The sequence below is a fragment of the Fulmarus glacialis genome, unplaced genomic scaffold (genome assembly GCF_000690835.1).
Source record: "Fulmarus glacialis isolate BGI_N327 unplaced genomic scaffold, ASM69083v1 scaffold26802, whole genome shotgun sequence".
NCBI classification, from domain to species: Eukaryota; Metazoa; Chordata; class Aves; order Procellariiformes; family Procellariidae; genus Fulmarus; species Fulmarus glacialis.
Genome location: NW_009197675.1, coordinates 1 through 26,092, shown reverse-complemented (window position 1 = coordinate 26,092; position 26,092 = coordinate 1). Strand labels below are relative to the sequence as shown.

Genomic DNA, 26,092 nt, shown 5'->3' with positions numbered 1-26,092 from the left:
TGATTCTATGATTCTATGATTCTCTGACTTGCCTTTTAGGACAGCCTCTATAGAAATACGGTCTAGAAAAACCATCTGAGTAACCCAAACTATTCACGTGGGTGCGTAGAATTGGGTGATATGAACATCCCTTTTGCTGCCAGATTTCTTGTCTGTATTGACTGTCTGGTAGGGCATTGTGGAGACTTCTTTCTCCAGTTTTATCAGTACAGTTGTTCAGAAATATCCTCTTGGATGGTGAATTTGGTTTATGGCAAAGAAAATGAGAAAGAGGTGTGACACTGTTAAGCAAAATATCATCTTCCCCATTTTCTGAGGTAGCAATGGAAAAGCCAGGCAAACTCAGCACTTTAACTACAGCTATTTTGGAGAAAATGAGTTAGTTCCTAGTGCAGATGCCCCAGTCTCTATGTAAAATCATCTTCAATTATGTTTAACTTAATTCAGGGGGCAAACTGTCTGAATCAAAATCCCATTAAGACACTCCTAAACTAATTTAAGAGTGCTCACAGTGGGGAACTGCTATAATTTGTCTTACTGTGAAGGGATTTTATGCTGCAGAAAATACCAATCTAAAGTATCTCCTTAACATAATGTGTGAGCTTTTGGTAAGCCTTCATTCTGTGCTTCAGGAGACCAGAGAGCTTTGCTTTCCAAAGCAGTGACCTGGGAAGTATTTACTGAAGTGTTTAGACTACTGTCTAATACTCTTTGCAACACTCGTCCAACTAACTGTTCAAAACTAATCATAGTCCCGATCCTTCATTGCTCTCCAGCTGGATGATGAAGAAGAACCACATAGAGACAGCCTTCACTCCTCACACAAACTCTCAAGCTTCAATGACTCTGCCATCACAGTACAAACATAAGTCATTTCTGTATCTGCTATGTTTCAGTGCTGGTCCCGGAAATGTATCTGTCCTCCATCCAATATTAGCTAATTCTTACGGGTTTTCCTTCCTTATTGACAGATGCATGTTGCTGTTTTTCTTTTCAATCTTTAAGCTGAAGGGGTCAATGTTTAAAGTTCATATCTCACTTTTAGCTGTTCTGTCACCCCACTTCCTCTGCAGAGATGCTACAAAACTCCCGTGAATGAAGAAACGGTGTGAATAGTTCCTTAGGTCAGGTCAGAACCACATCACAGACAGACGCTGACCTCGAGCTTTCTCTCCCTAAAAGATAGGTTTACACCAGCTTAACCCTCCTTTTTTTTTTTTTTACTTCTCTAATGACTAGCAACCTAAACACAACTAATTAGTAATAGGGAAAGTCTGGAAAATAATTCAGTGGTCTCAATAGGTATTTCTCCTTTTCTAACTCAGAAGGGAATATACAAGCACATTTTTTGAGAACGGAGAGAGGGGAGTTCTCCTCTCTGTTTTACCTTATGAAGTCTCCTGTGTTTCTGTGCAGACAAGATCCAACAAAACCAGAAGTGCTCTCAATTCAATGGCCAGGAAAACGCTCAGCACGAAGGCTTCAGAGGAGCAACAGCCTATTACCAAATAGCCCGCATTTTAGCACAGGTATGGTATTTCACATTTTAAAGATATTTAAAACACGTGCGCATACACACACATATACAGAAAAATATACATGCATCTTCCTCTCAAAAATTTAATTTAGCATGGAACTAACTCAGATGCTCTACTGACAGAAATCAATCTTCAATTTAATACAGAAGTTATTAGCTCAAACTGTAAGGAAAATAAACATGTACCCATAGATTTGAACTGATAAAAGTAAGTACATAATTATGGGCCAAACTGTGATATCGTTTTGGGGCTGTGGATTGATTCAACATTTCTTAAGTAATATTTGTAGCCTGCAGATAAGAATAAAAAGGTGAAGGCTATAACTTATACAGAACTAAGTTCTCTGTCATGATTTGTATCCCAGCTGAGGGGAACAAACAAGAAACAGAAAGGGAAAATACAAAACCTGAAGGAAAAAAAGATTTCATTTAAGATGATACAAAAAAAATCTGAAACAGCATTTCTGCTTTGGAAAAGGTGAGGGGGTACTTTGGTAAATGGGATTCTTTGGAAGCAGTGACATTAAGCCTGAGACTGCAATGAAGGCATCTCCAGGCTTACTGATGTCTCCCAGAATCAAGGCATGAAGATGACTGAAACACCAAAGTACGTGATGGGTCAGGCCCACTTCTTGACCAGTCATGCAGATCTCACTGCTTGCAGCCATGTGCTTTTCCTTTTTAACCCTCTTTTGAAGACTCTTCTGTCACTCACATTCATGACTCACTTTCTGCCACTCACCAAATGATGCTGTTCATTCAGCGCAATGATGCAGGGTGATGTTTGGTCCCTTGCTGTGAGTTGCTGGCGTTCATAACAAGGAAGGTCACATAGCCTTGTTGCTGCATTCCTAGTTCACAGAGTTCAGAGGGAACCCAAACACATGCAAGCTGTACCAAATCCACTTACTGTATTAGTGTAATTTTCAAGAGCTAACATCTTTCTCCACAGCTATTCTAATAGCTGTCTAACAGCTGTCTACTTTCCTAGACAAGATTTGTGTTTGTCTTGGCACTTGGTCTTCCTCCTTACTGCCTGCTGCCCACATGCACAGGAACGCTGTAGGTGTATATACGCACTCAACACTCAAGCCAGCGTTTCTTTAGCCTTTGTTCAGGTAAAGCCACACTCTGCCTCCTCTACATATTACACCTGTGGTATGTCCCCAGCATTAGGATTTCTTTGTTTGGTCAAAACGTAGTCCAAGTGCCACAAGAACTCTCAGCTGGAAAATAAGTAGGTTAATGAATGCACATATCAAGAGCATGTGTTCAAAAACCTTCAGCTTCTGATAAACAACCTTCCTCTCTCCTTAGAGCAATCACTTATGTACACATTCACACTGTAGGTGATGCCAGGAACTGCTCTCATAATGCACCTGTCTGTTTCTTTATGATCCTTTCCATCTGTTAGACAATTTTCTTGAGACTTCAGCAAAGCAAAATTTTCCAGAGACTTTAGAGAGGCTCAGAGATGCTTGTGCCTTTGTAGAACAACATTTTCTAGCTTTACCTTTGCTATATGACATCAAGTCATTATACAGTCACGAGTATGACTGCAGTGGAGATGGAGAACTAGGAAGTCTTCTGACAGGGTCATGTCCTATCCATATAAAGAGACAAGACACAATTAACATCCAGTGTCTTTAATCTTTCCTCTGATGCTAAATTCCATGACTTGGGAGAAAAATAAACATAGGGAAGTTATGATGAAACATAATCAGTCTTGAGTTGGTCAAAATTTGCAGTCACCACAGGCATAAATTACACATCTCAAAACCAAAATCTCATTCTAGAAAAATCTAATATAGGAAGAATCAATCCTAATAATCATATTGCTGCAATTCATCAAGCACCTAGGATCACTGTTTGGTTGAAAGGTAAAGAAGGATCATTAGCTGCAAGGGACATCCAGTTAATGTTATTAAATCAGGTATAGAGTCCACTGCAAGATTATATCCATAATTAGTGGACGAACACATGAAAACCCCTAAGACAGCGTATTGCAGATGACTGTAACAAAGCTGAAAACCCCTCAGAGTGTAAGTATAAAAACAGCCGTTGCAGCTAAATGAACCTTTTCTGAACAAAGAGAAAGCCCCTTCTTCCCAATGCATACAAGACATTCTACGATTATGTTAGGAGGCTCGTTCAGGAATCCCTCAATATCAGGATTCCTCCACATGCCAGGCCAAAAACCTAGGTCGTTTAGCTGCACACGTACACCCAATTAGTTCTTTTCTGCTGTTCGTAAGAATGTATTTTTTTATTGGGAAGGAACATATATACTCTTAACCTTTGAATAATCCTGGAATCCTGCTGGAAGCACCATGTCGGGATCCTAAGAACAGCAACAGGCCGACCACGGCAACGTCCTTGCAGCTGGGGCCCTACAGAGATCTGCTGTCTCTCTGCAGGAGGAAGAAAGATCCTATCGCCTAAGCTGTCTTGGCCATGCCAGGGTATTTCAGGCAGTCTTGACTGCATTTCTTTCACCTTCACCAGTGCTCTCAGGGGAAGGAGGAACTTCAGAAAAGACACAGCACATGGTCGCCCCATGGGGTGTATTTGAAAGGAATCCCAGAGACAGGCTTGCTATGCAGCAGCATACTCTTACTTTTATAGAAACTTTCATGTAAAGAAGATTAAGAAATGGCAAACTAAGAAAAATAGTAAGACAGAGAAAGCTTTAACACCCCCACCCCCCACCCCCCACACCCCCAAGTTGATTTTGCATTTTGAGCAGAAGGTGCTCAGGTTATGAGCTGGTTCTATCTGCAGAGGAGAGCATTCCTTTCTTCAGGTATCAGCATGATTTCAAAAGCACTGGCATTAATCTTGAATGTAGTTTTCATTCTGTATTGGATTTCTATTCCATCTTAAAAAGAAAGAAAATAATTCATATAGTCAAAATCATGCTTTCCTTTAGTTACACTTAAATGAACATTGAACTAGTTGCAGCACAATCTTCGATAAGCAAAATAAATTGGAAGCTAAGCTAAACTTTTTTATAAAATAAGTGAATATACTATGTTCCAGCATTTAGTAACATTTTATAAATGTTCATTATTTATATTTTCCAAAGGTTGGATTGAGGAAGACAGCCAGTGGATGACCCAGATAAACAGACTCCAAAAGCTAATCGACAGGCTGGAAAAGAAGGTGTGTGTTTCTTTTCACCTGTTTGTTCTCTCATTTTCACTAAAGCAATCCTTAAACCTTAAATCCTTAAATGCCTTCAATGTCCCAGTCGCAGTCTTTCCAATCAATAATGAATGAAACTTCAACATCACCTAAGAGAGCTAACACTCATGTATTCCTTTCACCTTCTTCTTTTGTATTTTATGAAAGCATGACATGGTTCTCCCAAGCTCCTCTTTCCCCTTCCCATCACCACAGATCCAACTTTTCATAAAGATCTGAAAAGTCACATTATTCTATGACTGGAGGATGTTATTGTATTTAGTTATGCTTGTTTTGGGGAACATGGGACAAGCCTCTCTTTTTGGGATGAGATTTTTTTCTCTTCCTCTCCAAACTTTCCCACTGAAGCTTGACAGAAAGTTTTGTTTCCTCCTTCCCCATCAGAGAATACTGATTTATAAAGATTAAAACACTTTCCTAATAAGTACAGTTCAACCAAAAGCTGATGCAAATCCCACCATCCCGCCTGGGAGCCGTGGGAGCCGCCCCAGCTCCGGGGCTGCACCGGCCCCCAGAGCCCCGCGACCGCCTGCAGTTCCCACGCCACAGCGGAGCCCTCCGGGATTCTGACAAATGACCCGTCTGATCCAAGGATACCAAGGCTTCCCAGGGCTTGTAAAAACCTGAGTGACATCTGTCTGTACAGAAAATATCTATTATTTCTTCTGTTTTCAATCAGACTTATTGCTACCCTAGGTTTTAAAAGTTGGTTTATGTCTGTGTGTGATGACTTCTTTGGGTTTTTTTGAGAAGAAAGAAGAGCAGAAGAAAAAGTAAGGTGTAAATTCCTGTGTTGTTCTCTACATAAAGAGTCCCTATTGAAGGACAGACAATTCAGATAGGTGGTAAGGGAGTGGCGGAATTCAGTGGATTTTGGGACCCAGGGGATTTCTTCCTCCTGGTCCACTAGAGGCGAGGTTTTAGGCTGAAGTGCCCTCAGACCCAGGAGTGGCTCCAGTCCCGGTGCGGCTGATGCTGCCCCTCCCTGCAGGTCAGCGCTCACCAGCAGCGAGGCTGTGCATGTACTCCAAAGACATGGATCCCCGCACACCAGCACAGGTGCCTTCACCAGCACCCACAGACAGGCAGCACTCGCAGAAACATGAACGTGCAACAGCTTGATCCTGTTCCTTCTTTCCAGGTGATGAGGATGGTCGTTCCCCCATGAATGTTGTCATGGGCTTCAAGTCCATCTAATATTTGTGGCTGGACCCATGCCCCTTACCTAGGCATCGGCTCAGACCTTGGGTCCTGGCAGACAAGTGTCTCCTCCTACTCACCCGCTAGTCCAGCTTGAGTTCAGTAGCAAATTATATACCTGGAAAATAGTTAAGTTAGGGATTTAACAAGAAGACAGAATAAACAGTGGTGATCCGGCATAGGACTCGGCAAGACAAGCGTGCTGACCTTTCTCTGCCATTGCTCCCTCCCAAATGAACAAACCGCCCCTAATTACTTTCCCCCTTTGGCCCCAGTTTGGGACCAAAATTTGGTATTTCTGTTATCTCAGCCTTATTACTGATGAGCTGCATTACCGATACGGTTACCCCCGGCACTGCTGGCCTCGCAAGGCTCTGCACCCAAAAAGGAGCCCAGTACTCCCTTTGGTTATCCCTGAGGTCTGACAGTCTCTCGCATCGCTTCTCCTTAACCAGCCGTGAAATTCGGCCATTCGTTGTCTGTAACTTCTGTCAGCTTCTCACTGTTCCTTGCTATGCTCAGCAGTTCCTCGTGGTCTGCTCAGTCCATTAAGCCTCTGGCCAGGGCATACTCATCTGCCTGCACACAACAGCTTCCCCCCAGAGGTCAATTCTGCATGGGAAAAGCAATTACACAGCAGTTGCCACGTTAATGACATTTTAGTAGCAACTTGATTTTTTCTGAATAGCTATAAATCGGATTTTGAAATGTCAAAGTCATGAAATGTAACTCTCGCTTTTGGTCCAGCTTTACTCCCAGCTCTGCTTTGGAAGCAGCAGCTCGCTGGCCTGCCAAAGTGACCCCCCTGACACAGACTGAGGCCAAAAGGAGTTTAAGGAAACTTAAAAGAATGTTACTGAAAAAAGAAACCTGGCATACAGCAATAATGCAATGCAAACATTACAGAAAGCAGCCAACCATTTTGTAGTAAATAAACTTACAACAGGGATGTTATAAAATGATCAGATCTGCTACGGATAAATCACAGAGAACCTCAGTTTCAAAAGGAGCTCAGTGCCAAAGGGAAACAGTGACAGGGCATAGACCTTCCATAATTATCTCCTTATCAATATAAAACTTGATTAATAAAACATAGCAATTAGACAAACCTACTTTTGCCAATCATAAAAATCATAAAACTTCTGGTCCTATAAAGTATCCTAAGGCGTATTAAAAAGACTGTGAGAATTCTTTTGTATTAACCACATTCCCTCTTGTCCTCATTTTATTAGATCTTACACTTCATTATGGCAGGAGGAGCTCCCTGTGATCCATGTTTAAACAGCATATAGCAGTGTCTGGGTCATGACTGGGACAGGCGTGTATTGCAAAAAGGATGTCGGTGCCTCTTAGCAGTAGGAGATTGTCAGTCCATCTACTTGGTTCCAAAGCAAATTCAAGAAAAGGCAAAGTCAAGAAAAAGCAAAGCTGATCGCTTGAATGACCACTGGCTTCAATGAGTTGGACAGAAACATCAAGTGGTGACCAACCACTTCCCACCTGGGATGAGGCCATTACATATGCCATCTCTCAGCAGTAACTTAATCATTTTTAGCCCATATGATGTTCCAGGTTAATCCACCACATCAAACCAAGTGTTACAATTCAGCTGTCTTTCAGCAGCTACTAAAACTCTCCTTTTTGACTTTGTCCTGAAGCAGATTAGAAGGATCACAGGAAGAGGCAATTTCAGAAGCTACCAGTTCTCAGCCGAACCTCTCAGCTGAGGTGAGGTAGGACTGAGGAGGCATTGTAAAGCCTCAGCTCTGAGCTGCAGTCTTGGTCAGTTTTCATTTCCAGGCTGCATGAGGACTGTCTGGCAGGAGCTCTCACCTCTGCATTGGGCTACTTCACTCATGCTCAACGACAAGTCAGATGATGCCTGAGCGCTATTTCCACACGGATGAGGACTATGTGCCAGTTCTCACATGCTCCGAGGTCACAGCAAGCTGTCTCTTACCTCATCTGGGTAGTAATGACTTACCTCATCTGGGTAGTCATGCCCTGTCTAATGACATAATATTACTGAAGAACTTGTATAGATTATTTTTAACTTCTTGAGGGGGCCAGCAAGTTATCCATCAGTGGTTCCTACTGGAAAACTACCTGGTGAATGGTTGATTTAGTGTTGTCTAACTCTTCTGCTGTCTTCTGTCAAAGGTGAATTTAACCATGAATCAATCTCGTAAGTCATTTTTTTTTCCTCAAGTTCTAAAGCTATATATACTGGAAAAAATGCAATTCTTGTCTTGCTAACTTAAGAGAAAGTTTGCAGTACAACTTGAGTCATTCCTTTCCTCTCTTTTTGCATATGTTTCCCTAGAAAAAAATTGCACTGAAAGTATAGAACCACAGGAATATGCATTTTCCCTCAGGGTTTTTATCTGAAGTGTCTGCACTGACAAATGAGCTGTTAAAGCTGGGTGTTTGCCCCATTTCATGCCTTTTTATGCACATTCTGCAGGAGAGGTACAGCTACACAGCAGTTACTGTGTGACTGCTGCTTCACTCCTGCCTTGCTCTGCCACCTGCTGCGGGTGGAGGTCCCCTGTTCATTTGAATTCTACCTGCACACCTCTTCTTGGCTTTTCAGCGAGTACAATAGTTGTGCCAGCAAAACGCCTGCTACCTGAGGTTAATGAATCCTCACCCAGCAGAAGAAATTTTTTTATCTTTGTTACACAAGAATTGTTTGCAATGAGAAGCGAAGCACCACTAACAAAGAGTACATTTTGCTCCAGCTGCTTATTGCAGATAGATCCGCTTTTTTTCAGGCATACGGATATTTTTCAGAATATCCATATGGCACTGGGTTAGAGGGTACTGCTTGTGCCTAGCATGTAAGTGATAATTTTGTGTGCGTTACTTGATGGTGTTTGCATGAATCGCCGATTCGTGAAGCGCGCATCCCATTTGCCTGTTAAGCAAGCATACTGCGGCCTCACAGATGCATCTGTTTGCTGCCGCCCAGTCCGGGCCCAGAAGTTTTTTTTTTCAGAAACCTGACTCGGAGCACCGGGCACATCTTTTTCAATGCTAGAAAACAGTCCCTTGCAACTATACCACCCCCCCACCCCAAGAACCTTCTTCTGAGTAAAGTTTTATGATGGCATAATAGTAGCTGATAGTTCATTTCAAATCACCATCCTTGCTCATCTCCAAAGTCCACCTGACAATTTGAGAAGATATCTGTCTTTCCTGAATTAAGTCCAACGTACATTTGTGAGCAAGTGGATTTGTTACAAATGAAAAACTACCTACTCAGCATTATAAATAAAACTTTACAGAACAGCCTGGGCTGGATTTAACCACTGAAATGTGCAAGATTCTGCAAACAATGCTTGTGTTTGACTTACAGCCTAATAAAGAAGGGATTTAATTATAACTTCTGGAGATATAACAGAATCTAGCTATTGGAATAGCTTGTTAAAAAGGTAAGACCAGAATACAGCTGTAGTATTGCCTCTTACATTTCTATTTTCTTTTCAACTGCCTGAAAGGACCTAAAGCTTGAGCCATTTGAAGAGGAAGTTTTGGAAGAAAATGCAAAATCTGTAAGTGCTTTTCAAGATAATGACTTTTGACATTTGATTTTCCATGTCACATATTGAGATAACAATCTCACCTGATCTCTTTTGTTAAAAAATAAAAAGAAAAAAATCACCATCCTCCCTTATCACCGAGTGATAAGAATCCATTTTAGTCAGCAGAATACATTGTGCAAGATGCAACACAACAAAATTTAGAATATGTGGGCAAAACTTTTATATTAATTTTTGCACTGTTTTCAAAGGATACAGTGAGCCAAAAACTCAGCTCACATAAGGAGTAAAAGGTGTCATTTATAAGATTTACCAAATTTGGCAGCAGTGTTTATGGGGTGGTAGCTTCTCAGCTCCCAATCACCTAATACTGCATGCATGCTTTAAATCATGGTTATACAGCCAGCCTCCAACCCTCCCTCCCAAAACCGCTATAGGAAGCCTTATCAGGAAAGACAGGAGAGCATCTAGTGTTAAGCAGTAATCAATACTACAACTTACAAAACCAAAATCATAACCAGAAATAAACGCATTTTTAATTAAGTTCATATCCCAAGATCAATTTTTCAAATACACTAGCATTCCTAAATTCTGGGCTTTGAACCTAACAAAATGCAAATCAAATACACAGGAAGAAATAACCAAAATAGATGATACATCAAATTCCTTATTTCATCACAGGAGTTGTATTAGATTTTTTCTTTTTTAAATGAGATTATAGAATATTGCTAGACAGGCTGCTTATGATGGAGGGATAATCCATGAGATAACAGTATCAATAATCAGGCAGAAAGAAGTCAAAAAGCCATACAAGAGATTTAGTTGTATTAATTAAGAAGCATGTGGTGTTTCTTTATATATTTCATTAGTAAAAACTGACAAGCTTTCATGGATGAATCAATATGTAAACTACTTACATTAGCTAAATGATAACCATAATAATTCAGGATAATTAGGTCTTCTGTACTGCCAAGTGTTTCCATAGTCCTGTTCATAAAGATTGTTCATTTTTTGCAGAAAGGTGGAGTAAAAAAAACCCCTATTCATCATTTAACATGGGCTACCTTAGGCATCTCATTCAGGTGTGAGTCAGAGCTCTGAAAGGTAAAAGACTACAAGAGCACCTCAATGGAAGTCACACTGCATCCAGTGCAGATTGTGGGAATGTCTTCTTACCCCAAACCTCACACCTGATTGCAAACAGATTAATCCAAGGAAACATGCTGACTTGATTGTTGAATATTCCAAAGACAAATATTTGCTTTGCACTCTCCTGAAAAGACGCTCTCATCCAGTCTTTGGACAACTCTCAATTTCTCTAAGATCGACACTAATTTGGGGTGTTTCCATTCTGTGCCTCAGCCTGCCGAGTTATAAAAGCTACGCTCAGGAGTTTCTACTTCTCCACTCCAAAGCACTAAAACAGGGACCGCAAGCTTCGAAGGAACTTTTGTGGGGGTTTTTTTATGATTGTTGTTTTTACTGCTTTATGATAGACTTTTCGGAGTTTAAAGTACAAGGAATTCAGAGGATGATATGGCAGTAATGTTGTAATGTTTTTCTATCAGCACATAATGATTGTTCAACGTCGAATGGCTGTGAGAGAAGAAGAAATCGAGGAATTCCGGCTTGCTCTGAAGCAGTATGTAGAATCTGCTTCTACTCAGGGTGGCTGCTTGCAGTAAGTACAATGTTATTGCCCCTGGCCTGGAGGAAGGAATGTAGTCTGATTTCTTAAATAACCTCTAAGTGGAGCTGGATTATTTATGAAGAGAGAACCTGTAACATCTTCTTTTCTGGCTGGTTATGCATGTGTGTAAGACAAAGCTTTTCAAAGACAACTAAAATCAGAAAGAGATGTCAAAGTATATGTGCAGACTTTAAGTAGTATCACAAAATGACAACACAGGCTATCCCAAAGATGCTAAACAATCTTAAGACTTCTCAGCTCTGCAGGTCATCAGTTCATGGCTTCTGGAAGCTCCTAGGCTGACACTCTTTATTGCAAAACTCATTTGCCATTCTTCATTTGTGCTCACCTGGCAAGTGAGCAACTTACCAACTTGTTTGCCAGTTCTCTGTTTGAAAGGTTTCAAAATCTTCCCTTTAGGCTGTCATTTTAAAATTTTCATTCATAATAAAGAATGGAAAAAATAAAAAAGCAAAATTTTCAATGAAATAGTGTATTTCTGCTTTGCTCCTTTTAGAATTAAATAAAACATTAGAATTGGGTTAAGAATAAATTTTAGTGACTCCCCACTGTACTGAATTTCTTAATTTAACATACCTGAGAAAGCTACTACTGTACACACTATAGACCATTATGAAATAAATATTTTTATAATGTGTACACAATACAGGATCTTCCTATATATTCAAAAGATTCAAAGGCTGCCTATCACATCCCTAATTTATGAGCCTTGTTGCTATGAGATCATCACACTTATGGTGATTGTATCAGTAGTGTTCACACAGACCAGAAAAAGAAAGTTAAGCTGGAAGAAGAAAAGAGTGACCTTTTTGCAGCGGTTCACTTGTGACTGATGAGGAAAATAAAGTTCTGTTGTGGGCCAAGAGCTGGAAAAAACAAAGAGAAGCCCCCCAGCCCCCTTCCAAAACGAACATCCAGCCAAACACTGTAGTGACTGCAAACTTGTCAGGGGGGAGAGCTTACATGACTTCAGAATGCAACTTAACAAATGATGACAGAAAATTACTTTTCTTCCCAAATTGACAGGCATTTGGTAAGTATGTAATGCCACCTACCGGCTTTTTTTCACTGGAGCCGTTTATGACATTGCCTTGTTTTTTCCAACAGTTCTTGATAGTTTTTGCTATTTTACAATGTACTTTTGCATACAGCTGGAGAAAACCAATAAAATCATATGAAATTTCTTATTACAGTATAAAATATAATCTGAGACCAGTTTGCAAGCACATCAGTAGTAAGATCAGCAATCTCACACTTGGGCACTCAGAGAAATACAGCACAAATATTTTTTGTGCTGTACATCTAAACACCAATTTGAGTACGTAAATGCCTAAGTACCCTACATGCTATAAAGCTATTATGCTCAGGATAATAGCGGGATGATTCTGTATAGAGGATCAACAGATATTCTGTGAGTCATTTTTCACCCATGATAAATTGTTAGCTGAATAACATAAGGACAAGTAAGTAATACCAAAATGTATTATTTTAAAAGTGTATCTGCAGCAGACATCAGCCTTTATACTCCATTGCTATTTGCTGCCCAAACACCTAAACTCTGTGCCACTTTGATGCACTTCTCGTGCAAAAGAATGATTTCTCACAATGTCATTCTTCAATGAAACAGCACAAGTTACCCTACAAGCTTACTTGAACTGTTCTCTATGTGCATTATGCTGTAATAGCTGATTTTCCCTGAACCACAGTTTTTTGATTAATTTTCTGTATTACTGATTAGCATTTCTTTAGATAAATTACACTATTGGAGCAATATGAAAAATTAATTTCTCAAATAAGAGTCCATCATAAGTGTACTAAGATAAAATACTAATAAATGAAAAGCCATGAAAATACTCCATGAGTTTTAAAAAAAAAAAAAAAGCTCAGATAATTTGCAGTATATTCCCCAAAATCACTTTGTTAAATTTATTATTTGGTTGTTTGTTTCTTCAAAAATCACTCCATTTGGTTCATACTCATAAGCAATTTGGAATAAGATGTGTATGTCCAATAACTGTCACGTTTGATTAAATTAGTTCTATCCTACAATTCTTAGTGTTTCCATACAGAAGCTTCCAAGTGATTCCCACTTCATTGTTTATGAGTTCTGGAAGAACAGCAATGCCTGGAATAGGTAAGTTTTAGGTTTTTTGGTTTTAGGGCTTTTTTTGTACTACAGAAAGTTTTGAAGGTTAGAGAGCAGTTGTGTAGAAGGACTGAATACAAATTACTTTAAATACTGCTAATCGATCTCTTGCTAAATACATCACAGTTAATACTTCAGAACAATACTTCAATTGCTAAAGACTAAAACATACTGAAACACATAAATAAAAATGTCAGAAAGACACAGCTAGTTTGAACAGAACAGAAAATGTCTGAAAGTGAACAGAGAAAGGTATGGCATCAGATGTATGGTACTTGATCAGAGACAAAAGAATAGGGCAATGGCAATATTACCGTAGTTCAACGATGATAATGAAAGAAATGAATGAGACAGGAGGTGCATCCAGCAACACACTCAAGGATGCAAGCAGTCATGGGGAGCTGTCCCAAAGACTCCCAAATCCACATCACAAAAACCCCTCCGACAGATTCCCGGAACGTCTGTTTTGGGACCAAAATAAGAAGTTATAGTGATTAAAAGTCCTACCAGCTGAGTTCTGGCCTGCAGCAGGCCGATGGCCAAGAAATTGAGTAGAGACAAAAATATTTTCCTTAAATACTTTTACTATTAAAAAAAAAAAAAAAAAACAAGACCCATGATCCTAAATCTGTAGACAGAAGCCGTTCTGAAGGAAGATGGAGAAGTCTCTTGAAGCTTAGTTTCCTTCCATTTGAACAAAGTCCCAGTTCGAAGTTTACTTTCAGAAAGACTGAAGAACACTGGTAACACGTCAACATACTTGGAACAAGAACTGCTATTCTGGGTCACAACCAAGAGATGAGCATCAGGGTAACAGTTAAGCATACAGAAGAAAAAGTGTGTTTAATATAATATGCAAGAACTTCACAGCTTATGGTCTCCTCTCCCACTATCATCATTTTCTAAGTTTTGAAGCACAAAATCTCTGTTATAGCATTAATTGTAAAATTTCTGATGCTCATAAAAATTTTAGCCCCTTTAAAAAACTTGATTCTTATTCTTATTTTTTACAACTATTTAGCCACCTTCAAATGAATTACAGCAAGACATTCCAAAGAAGTAATGTGGACTTCTTGGAAACTCCAGAGCTCATCACAACAATGCTAGTCCCTGGTAAATATCAATTTTCCACATTATTTTGTTTATTCCATGTGAACAGTTCTGCTATATTAGTGTGTTCCATATGCAGGACCACTGCCTAATATCACCCTTAGTGAGATTGTCTTTGGTAAAGTATGAAAGAGAAAGGGACTCCAAATGTTTTTATTTTAAGCACAGAAATGTAAAATGCATCAGCAAGAGTAAGACCCACAATGCTTTATTTTAGATAGTGGAAAGTTACGCTAGCATATACTATTTAAGAAAATATCTAGAATAAACAATACTATTCGTGATTAGTAAAATAGACCCTCTTTAAGATTTTCAGACAAAAATATGCTTGCTGATGAAGACTTCAACTTAATCATACGTACATTGACTGATGCGAGTCTTAATTACTAATAATTTCTATTTACTAACCAATTTATTGTACATGCTTCCTGCTATGTTAAAACGGAGAAAAAACAAACTACTTTTTGAAAAAGCAAGGTGTTAATGATGTCAAATTACTATTTCTAATACAAACCAATGAGCAGGCAACACCTTCTTTCTCAGAGAAATGATAGTTAAAAGAGACAGTGCAGGATGAAGCAAAGCAAGGATCAGTCCCATATTTTCAGAGGAAGGGCAGCAAAACTTTTATCTTAGGCAACACAAATCTATTACAATGAAACCCGAATTTCCCCTATGTCTGAGTAGACTAAATTTAAAATAATAAACCCCCACCTAGTAGAAAAAAAAATTACGTAGTCCCGTACCTGGGGTTTCTCCTTAAAAGAAACCAGCCAAGCCATTTTCAGACCTCATGAGCCTGATCTGAACATGCAATTATATGCCCGGGATTCCTGCAGTATCAGGAGATTGCACTTAATGAACCAGGAATCCCTTCAAATCTTTTATCTTACTGGGAAATTACTGGATTTAAGACAAACTTGGCTGTAGGAAACAACACAGCCTTTTCCCAAACATCTTTGTGTCCAAGAGCTAGGCTGAGTATGACCCAGGAGTGTTCTAGCGGTGGTTTTACTCACAGCTAAAGTACAATTACTATAAAATAAAATGTAAACATAATTTATAAATGCCTAAATATAGAAGTGTCTGAAATTGGATTAAAAATGCTCGTTAAAGCATTGACTCTGCCTGCTAAGAAGGGTTTCAGTCTGCAGCACTCTACCCTGGCAGACAGTTCCCATAGAAACAGCATCTCTCACTGTGCACTCCTCGCTGGGGGGGCAATGGGAAGTAACGCATTCAGTTATTTTTACAGTTTCATAGACTATCTATTATTTAGAAATCTGTGCAGGCATTCGAACTTTTGTTTCTTGGAAAGTACTTCCCATATTTGATCTATACAAATCATATTTGTATTTGAAAAACAGAAAATGTTCATGAAGTAAAAAATGACTGCAATGCTACCAGTATACTTCATGAAAGAATTTTAGACACCATAAAGTGATACCACTGTAAAATCAGGAAAAAAACCAACCTGTCTGCAACTAGCACATAGACAGGCTCTATTTTAAAAACAAATTTACCCTAGCTCAGACACATCTACAGTTTTTTTACACATCTGGTTAACTAAGAACTGAAACAATTTTAAATTGTGACCTGAATCTGATTCAAAGATTACAACCCAAGAGTCTTCACTCAGCTGATTAATTAAAATTAATAAGGATACACTAACCTGGCTAAGAATGATTCAGGAAGACATGGGATTTCAAGACTGTTAGATCCAATATTATCCTAAAGCAAATTCCTTTACCATCAGTTAATAGGAACCACAACCTGTCATAATCACTTGCCCACCTGTTAACCGACCAAGTTGCTTCAGGCCAATCTACCAGGGTGGCATGAATCACTCAGTCCATCTTCAGTGAATGCCTAGTCTTTATGTAAGATCTGGACTTGAGGACACTAGAAAACCTTTTGGTGAAGAAAACAAAAGCTAGGGGAAAACCATTGAGCACTCATGACACTGTAATCCATGAAATAAAATGTTAAATTGGCATTATTTTTGGCCAAAATTCATTAATCCACTGATGTGTCAGAGATTACTAGGCTTTCACAGCCCAAATTCAGGTTAGATTCTTAAGTATCTTCTCAACATTCTTCTTCAAGAATAACATTTTTCAGAAAAATGCCATAGATTGAAGGATTTATGGACACATTCACAGAAACAAGTTGTGTTAACGAAGTCAATCCCCAAACTGTGTAGTGCAAGATCTACTGAGCCTAGAACACCCCTCCGCTAAGGGGACTTGGCATCTCAGATACAGTCACCATTCCCTTCCTTCCTTCCTGTCTCTCTCCATGAATCTTGTGGTTCCTCTCTGCATAAGGTTCAACTTCAAAAGGGCAAAGGAAAGGGACTGTTGGGAAGAAGTACAAATGTGTTTCACTCCAGCCCTGTCTATAATCTGGTGATTACAGATCTTCTTTTACAGGAATGACATTTTACAAGTCCATCAATTCTCTTACTTTTGGGGCAAAACGCTCTTAATTCCTACAGTTGTGTAAAAAGAACAGCACCAGGTTTGAATAATGTCACCAGGAAAGAAAGTCATTAAAAGGCAGCACAACCACCCAGGGGACCCAGGGCTCAGCTAAAACACTGGCACACGCAGCAGAACAGGAGTGAGGATTTGTGTGGTTTGCTCTCTGGAAATCTGGGCGCCTAATTCTATGCAACCACAGCTATGACACGTTAATGCTTCTTTGGATGTTATCAAGAAGAGATATAAATTCTTGTGCTAAAGCCAACCCCCCCACACCAGTTATACTCAGCTCTCCTAGTATTTTAAGTATCCTTCCCCTGCCCGGAGAGGTTTTCTCCTTGAAAGTATGAAGCTTTCAAATAAAGTACTATTAGCTGCATATATAAATGAATGTTTCTTTATATAAGTTACAGCTATTTTATTTAGGATTTTTACAAGAGGTAGAAAAATAAATACTGTTTATTTGTTAACAAATAAACAAATAACTTCTCCTCTCTTTCAGCATCGTGGTGGGTCCTCAATAACAACTAGAAGCTGTGGTTCCAAGTAATGTTAATGTTGCATTGTTTTTCATTATAGTAACATTCATATAGCAGTGTACAGGTGTGCTGGGTTATAAATTTATGCTGTGATACTGTTTGTTATTATGGATGTGATCTTTTCCATTTTAAAATATGGAAAACTGCACATTAATTACCTTCTCTTCTTGTGACTAGTTCGGTGAAATGATACATTCTAAAAGCTGAAATAAGACAACTATGCTAAACTGTTTATTGTGTATATTCAGTCCAAACTGTCACAGAAAAGTGCATCTTGACTGGTATGACTAAGTATTTGTGAAAAATTTTAGTCTTACGTTAATAAACAATTGTTACTTAATGCTGCTGCTTTCTCCTTTTACAGAAGAAACAGGAATGAACATGAACACATATTTTCATAAATGTCTTATGCTTCAGAGAAGCTGTAAGCCATTAATTAGGAGAATAAACATAGGGACAACTTTTTGTGTTAATACAGAACTTCACTCATACAGGAAATTTTCTACCCATGACAAGGCAGTACCATTTTCTCTTCACAGCCTCTAGCCCCTATCCTCACAAGAGGAAATGTCTGCCTGTCTGCCAAGCCGCTTTGGATCCAGACGTAACATTTCACAACCAATTTGCTTTGAACCCTATGTCCTGAACACTCAGAAAATATTTTCATTAGATCACTGGCAGCTCACTGAAAAGTCATTAGAGAAACTGCTGTTAGAGCATAAATAGCCATAAACCTGGAATAGAAATACTTTCTTCCCTAAGAAGTCTTGCATCCGAGCAGTGAGTGTGTCCTCCAGCCCAAGAATGAAAGGCAAGTGACTATTGTAACCTCACACCTCCATGACAAGCTTTGGTTGACAAGCTCTACACGCTAAATGATCACTCTCTCCACTCATCTAGCAGTCCAAAGTTACAAACAGTACCCAAAAAGTAACTTAAAAATCATATTCAATAAAATATCTTAAGTATAGGATTTACCTATTTTTATTTCAACTCAACCAACACATTACCATATGTAATTAAAAGTGGGGAATTTAGACCACAAACGAACAATCTTCATTGCAGTAAGGTTCCATATTCCAGAAGCTATGACCAGGATTGAGCTCAAGATTAAGAAAGGTGTCACATTTAGGTACCTGCATGTGACCAAGGCATCTTAGCTCCTATTGTATCAATGGAGTTCTGAGGCAAAATCAGTTGCCTAAACGAAGGCATCTAGTACAGGTGAGATGCTCTAGGGTATCCCAGCTGGTCTCCAGCTCCCAGCTGAGAAGGACATGAGTTATCTATAGGCTGTGTGTCATTCACGCCAGCCCTATGCAGCTGCTTCAAATACCCTACATGTCTCAGATGACACCAGATGCCTACCATTACACAACTGAATCAAACCCTTTGCCAATAGAATCAAGGGAGCTTAGGTTCTCTAAGCAAATGTAGATGTCAGAAAGTGATGCCTACACACCTAAATTTAGGCGCCCACGTTAGAGACAAATTTCACCTTGAAATCTTTTTACAGTAACTCAGTGAAAGTGAATGCTTTTAATACTGAAGTCCAAAGCTTTCCCATATTGACATGATCCAACTACAGACCTGTTCATTCCTAAAAAGGCACCCAAATAGCCATATTACACTCACAAATGACAGATCAGTGAAAGTTTAAAGGTTCCTTGTCTTTAGCAAAGTAAAAGTAAAACTACTCGTATTCCTGAAGACCTGGCTGGCTTTTTCCCTATGCCAAGATGTCAGTCTAGTGTACGGCATGTTTTCTTTTGTCACTACTCATCTATCGACAAAGGAAATACAGCGACATGTGGTACTGCTGCAGGGTAAATCCTGAAGTGAAAACTGACACACTACACTGAGGTTTACGACATTTTTCCTTTTCACTGGATAAGCTATATTAAAATTATTCTTAAACTAACCTGCTTTATAACTTCATGTCAGTTAGGTGCTGGAAGGGGGGAAAAGTCCTAGTAGGTCATTCTCCTTTGTATATTTACTAGAAAACAAACACTTTGATGAATCATACACAAGAACATGTTTGAGAAGTTTCACTTAAAGAGTTTTGAGAGCTACACACAGAAATTGCCTGCAACACATACTGGGGAAAAAGATCCATAGGACTCACTCTAAAAAACTCCCAGTGATTAGAAAACAAACAAACAAAAAAGATTTCAGTTCTTTGTAACATTACTTGTAAACAACATACAAATAGAATACACTTGGAAGCTTATTTTAATTGACTAAATGCTGCTAAACATAAAAGAAATTCAAACAAGTTTATTTGCATAGCTCAGGGAAAGAAATCTAGTGTCTATCAAAGGCAACTTGAAAGTTTTCTGCACTATTACGATTACCGTTCAACACATTCTAATTTAGCTTCCATTATCGTTTGTGACAGAGGTTAAAAAATTGCCTTCAGTGCCCAAATGACATTATTGCAGGTCTGAATACAGGTTTTGAAGGTAATTATATTCACATAAAATAACTATTATTGATGCTTGTCAACTGAAGAATACTTCCAGGAAATAAACTACTGCTTTCCACTTCACTATTAAATACTATTCTAATTTAAGAAAAAAAAGTTACAGAATTAACTATGTATTGGTATACCCATTTACCCATGTAAGACGTGATTAAAATCTGTCTTGTTCCTCAATTTTGCCCATTACTTCCACATTTCAAAGTCAAAAACACTGGACTGGACAATTCTTTACAAAGAACTTCAAGGAATGCAATGCATAGACAGTTCTCTTGTTCTGATCCATGATGAGAGAAGATTTCTCATTTTAGTGACACTAGTAACAAGAGACTTTGTACCTTGAAAGAAGGTATGTATCCACAAAATATTAAAGAACCTCTTGTGTCAAGATGGAGATTTCAAATGAAGAAAGCAAGCAAAGTGAAGTTTGGGGGGGAGGGGGAGGGAGGGGGGAGGGATGACGACCTAGAGGAGTACGTACCCTAAGACATCTGAGATTTGACACAGCCAGTATTTGTTGTTGCATTATTACTGCTAAGGAAAGGAGGTGGGAGCAAGCAAAAAGCCCCAGTCAAGTATTGGTTTAGAATTTATGGTCAGACAAACTATATGGCTACATAACACAGACAATTCAAGGACAAAATTCTGTCACAGCAAAAGGTAAAATTATTTATTTTCACTGTAATTGTATTACCATCTCAGGCATTACAAATGGAAGGGTTGACTTTTAAAGCATTCAGGCAATTACAGGAAGAAACCGGCATTTCCATAAGTTTCACAGGGTCCTACTTTCATCTGTAGGCACCCAAGTACGTTCAAAAATCTTAAAGATCTATATCATACGTAGCTCCTTCATTGATGGATTTCGCATCTTCCAAACAACCTGTCACTTCTTGCGTGTGTCAATAAAAGGGTTGCTCTTTTCCTGTAAGATAAACAAACCCTCAAATTACTTCAGTTGTAAGAGGTCATTTAAACTAAGTTTTCATGGGTCTGCTTATAACACTTTTCTACTCCATGTACATTTAAAAATTTGATATTTTTTTGATTTATTGTTTAAGTAATGGGAACATCCAATAAAATCTGATAAAAGAAACACAGCTTTCACAGCCTCCCCAAACCAATTTGTTTTTCACTGTGAGGGTGACCAAGCACTGCAACAGGTTGTGCGATTTCTCCACAGAGAGGTTGTGAAGTCTCTGCCTGTGGAGGTACTCAAAACCCGACTGGATATGATCCTGGGCAATCTGCTCTAGCTGACTCTGCTTGAGCAGGAGGGTTGGACTAGGTGATCTCAAGAGGTCCCTTCCAAACTAAATGATTCTGGGAAATTAATTAAAAGCTACCAAAAACATGCTTAGGAAAGAAAAACAAGCAAGCAAAAAAAACCCCAAACCCAAAACAAGGCTGTAGATTATAATTCTGTCTCATCACTAAACAGATTAGAAAGAAACAGCACCTGGAAAACACTGTTTGCATCAAAACTAAAGCTGTTTGTACTTGTCCTATAGGCTTTCCACTATTAATCAACTTGTTCTCTACTTCCGTGTGGAATGCTCAAACTCTGACATCCAGCCTCAATAAGCAAAGTGTCACATAAAGCAGGCAATTTAGCATGACAGACTGGTATCACCGTACTGCACCAGAAGGAGCCTGAAATCACTGCCTTTTATGGATAAATTAGTTCTGAATTTATCTTCACTCTTTCTTTGATTCCAGATGCCTTCTCAGATTACATGGTCAAGAATTATGAAATGCTTTTCCTCCAATCTACAAGAAGTTTTAAGAAAAACCCGTAACAGGCTCAACCCTTTTATGGGATATTGGGCTCAGACTATTCTCATTTGAGATAAACCCTCTCCTGGATAGAAAAATTCCTTATTCAGTGTCACCATTTTAAGAGGAGCTATACACCAATGAGCTCTGCATTCCAAACAGACAGAGGCTTCTCCTATTTCCATGTTGACTACTCAGTCCTGTATTTCATGAAAGTCTCACTAGTAATGTTTTCCAAGAGATGCATCTAACTCAGAAAAGGAAATAATGCAGGTCTTTGTCCCATAAAATGTTTGGAGTTATTGGGGTTTTTTTCTTCTAATTTTGAAATCACTCCTCATTCTTGAAATTCAACATCTATCTTTTCACACTAACATACAAGACTTGAAAGTCAGATCCATTAGTTGACAGGCCAAGTCTATTCCTGGGTAAGATTCAGCTTCTATTCTATTCACAGATTCTTATATTTGGATTCCCATACAGAAAAACTTAGTATCTCCAAGTGCTTCCATCTTTTTATAGAAAGTGACTAGCTGGGTAGGGTTCAGGTGTACCACAAAAAACTTGTATTTCGGTATATGGCAATGGGATTTCTAACAAGGTTCATCTAGTTAACTGAGATCTTACAATGTTCTTGGAAACAATGGTAATTTTTGTCTCTTCCTTGCCAATAAGGAAACTGCTTAGTGAAAAGCAAGCTGGTATATCCATGCAGACGTGCAAAATACATCTTCAGACAGTCAACATCCAAAGAACTTGTATGTTTAATTCATGTTTAACACACCTCCAAACAAACTCCCTAACTACTAAAAATTCAACGTCTACACTAAAATTCAACACTAGAATACAACAGTGGATAGTTTCATGCCACATTAACAGCAAAACATTTACTCTAGTCAATTTTAATTCATGTTAACACACCTCCAAACTCCCTAACTACTAAAAATTCAATGTCTACACTAAAATTCAACACTAGAATACAACAGTGGATAGTTTCATCCCACATTAGCAGCACAACGTTTATTCTAGTCAATTCAGAAAAGAATTACAGACTATCACTGACCAAGTTTCATATTTATAATGTGGAACTAACTTCTGAAGTATGACTGGCAAGCTAATAATATCATCTTTATATACTAATGAGACCAGTATACTTGCAATACCCCTTTCAACGCTGTCTCCCAAGATCACACAGCAAATTCGTCAGCTTTTGCTTTCTTTTAATGAGAACAGGATTTTTTTCCTTTAGCTTCCTATTCAACCATACTTTGTACTTAAGACACCAATAATGATAGCTAAGTGATACACTTTGTGTTATTCTAACACAACATCCTGATGAATAAGGGTTTGTAATTTACCCATCCCCTTTTGCAGCTGAATACAATCAGAAAACTCATCGCTTTTTTATCTGTATGATAAATTAGCATATGCAGGTGGGGGCTTACATACATATGACTAACACAAAGCAGAGGAAAGGCTTTAGGAGCAGGCCTCACAAACAGCGAGATACTCTTATTTCTGAAGACAAGACTATATATAACTGGATACACTTATGACATCATCCTACAGACAAAGATCCTCCAGTCGCAAAACAATCTCTTAAAACACATGCAACTCATCTTGGCTTGCACCAGTTTTTACTATCCTTATTCCCCTCTACCCAAATTACTTGCAATTTAGCCACATCATGAGCAATTTTAGAGTTCATTCACTCACTGATTCCATTTCTGCAGGGGTCCTCTTTTACCTATGAACATAACCATGTGAAAGTGTATATATTACAAAAATTTGCCCCCCCTTAGAAACTCAAGCAACAGAAGAGGCGGGGGGAAAGGCAGGAAATTCAAGAGTTGAAACTTCCCTATCTGCAGGCAGGTTTTCAAACAAGTAGAAGTTTCATCTTGAGGACAAATATACAGAAAGATGTAAAAAGTAAGATCAGGGAAGGCCGATTACTGTCATATATTAGTTTAACTTTGTTTTTCCAAAGAATAGAAATTTTTAAAGTTTAAAACTGCCTCAAATTGTGGCCAGCACAGTACTCATCTAGACATACATACCAGGATAGCAATCCTATTTCTAGAAGAACTACACCCCAATGGCCTGAAAAGCAGCCTAGTATCTAGCCTGATTTGGTATTAAAATGTTTATACCCAAGAACATTTTCCCACACTTGGTGTGTGGAATGTGAACCATTAGACTTTTTTCTGTTAACGCAGGAAGTATTTGAGGATTATTTCATCTCAAAGGTTAAGGTGGCACTCCTGGATATCCTTCACACTCATCATTCATTTCTATTCATTTGTCCCCCACAACACAGACCAGAGATAACGATAACACAAACTGCATTAAGCTCATTAGTAATTTTCAAGTGGACACTGATGCGTGGACAACTTAAACACTGGAATCAGACTTTGACCAAGCCAGAAATTAATCAAGATTGTTCTCTTTTATTTTGAAGACAGAGATGGAATTTACATAGAACACCAAAGCTATGTACTGTGATTTCATAGTAGAAAGCTTTAATATGATTTCATACTGACTTTAAATTTGGAAACATACCTGATCTTCTTCCTGAAAACAAAGAAAAAACCCTTTTCCTTTGTATGGAACTTGCCATGGTAAGATGCCAAATACCAACTGGGGAAGTACAAAAGTAACAGAGCTGAACTGGACAATCTGTCTTTTGAAGGTTTTATCAATTTGGCAGGCTAGTCTGGAGAAAAATGTTTCCTATCAAATGGGTTGTCAAAACCTCCATGGCTGTTTTTGTAACTTCACTTAATACAAAAAATGCACTTACTGGCTTTTCAAGTACAATTGGATGATCAGGAAGAAACTCTGGCTTCTTCTGAGAGAGAGAAACACTTGAAAGTTTCAGAAGGAAATCTCTGCTGTATTTGATCCTTTCTGTAAATATACAAAATTACTAAGTTCAGCATTGTTGTTTAAGGCATTAAGGTTCGGAATTCAGAGAACTGATTTGGTTTCTTATAGAAGGATGGAAATGCTGCATGTGGAATATAAAAATCAGTATTAAAACCAGCAGTAATTTAAGCCTGACCTTGCATCAGAATAATTTGTAGTAAATTAGAGCATTTCACTTTAACTCTATCAAATTGATGTAGTAAATATTGAGGACTATTCCAAGCTAATAAGGGTTTGTTGTTTTAATACAAAAGAACACAAAAAGGTGAATCCAACCTCACACTACAGACAGACTCCCTGGATCTTGTTGTAATTAACAGAAACACCACAAACTGGTCTTGAAACCCTAGAAGAAAATCTGTTCGTAACTCACACCGAAGCAGCACGTTTCTATGGGACAGATAACAAAAACGGAGTGTCTCTCTTCTTGGAGCTATTAAGTTGATGTCATTCAACAGGTTGAAGTAATTAAGAGATCTGCTGCATGTAAACTGGCAGATGGATTAATACCAATGAAATAGTTCTGAAGGTTTTACACTGAATCAACAAGAGTTAGGGGCTTTGCTTAGAATGTGCATGTTATCATTCGAGTTTGTACCACTATCTCTACTCTAGCATAGCCTCAGATATGTCTACCCATGTCCGTATTTTAAGCTGATATTCTTAAACAAGTGCAGAAACAAGAGGAAAGGAATTAGGCAATGAAGGGACAAACTTTATCTTTGGTCCTTGGTGACAAAGAAGTTTGCTCCTGTCGTGGTTTAACCTGGCAGGCAGCCAAATACCACGCAGCTGCTCACTCACTGCCCCCCCCAGTGGGACGGGGAGAGAATCAGAAGGGTAAGAGTGAGAAAAACTCGTGAGTTGAGATAAAGACAGTTTAATAAAACAGAAAAGGGAGAATAATAATGATAATGATAAAATATACAAAATGAGTGATGCACAATGCAATTGCTCACCACCCGCGCTGACCGATAACCAGGTAGCAATCGGTACTTCCTGGATCACGCCTACCATTCATATACTGAGCATGACATCACATGGTATGGAATACCCCATTAGCCAGCTGGGCTGGCTGTCCTGATTATGTTCCCTCCCATCTTGTGTACCTAGCTCAGTCAGTAGGCATGGGAGCTGTCCTTGGACTAGGAGGGTACTTAGCAACAACTGAAAACATCAGTGTGTTATCAACATACTAAAATCCATAACATACTAAATGCAAAAACACAGCACTAGCAAGAAATTTAACCCTATCCCAGCCGAAACCAGGACAGCTCCCTTAGGAATAATGGGCCTCCTGTAACTGTTACACAGTCACTTGATTGACCACAGTTTTTGCTTCTCAGGCTGTAGGCTGTTGACAAGAGAGGCCACAAAGTCAACTGTGAATGTAATTTTTTCCTGCCTTTGACCACAAGTGCTTGTAGTAACTGC

General features: G+C 38.8%; 1 protein-coding gene across 1 annotated transcript; it reads left to right on the top strand.

Annotated features, from left to right (window-relative positions):
• Positions 1-1,416: 1,416 nt before the first annotated feature.
• NECAB1 (N-terminal EF-hand calcium binding protein 1) lies at positions 1,417-17,789 on the top strand (the record flags this gene model as incomplete). Its single annotated transcript, XM_009572636.1, has 7 exons — positions 1,417-1,529; positions 4,623-4,699; positions 9,442-9,495; positions 11,052-11,164; positions 13,251-13,328; positions 14,362-14,453; positions 17,436-17,789. Coding segments are annotated over 7 exons (556 nt in total), but the record flags the coding sequence as incomplete, so codon positions are not given.
• Between the last annotated feature and the right edge of the window lie 8,303 nt (positions 17,790-26,092).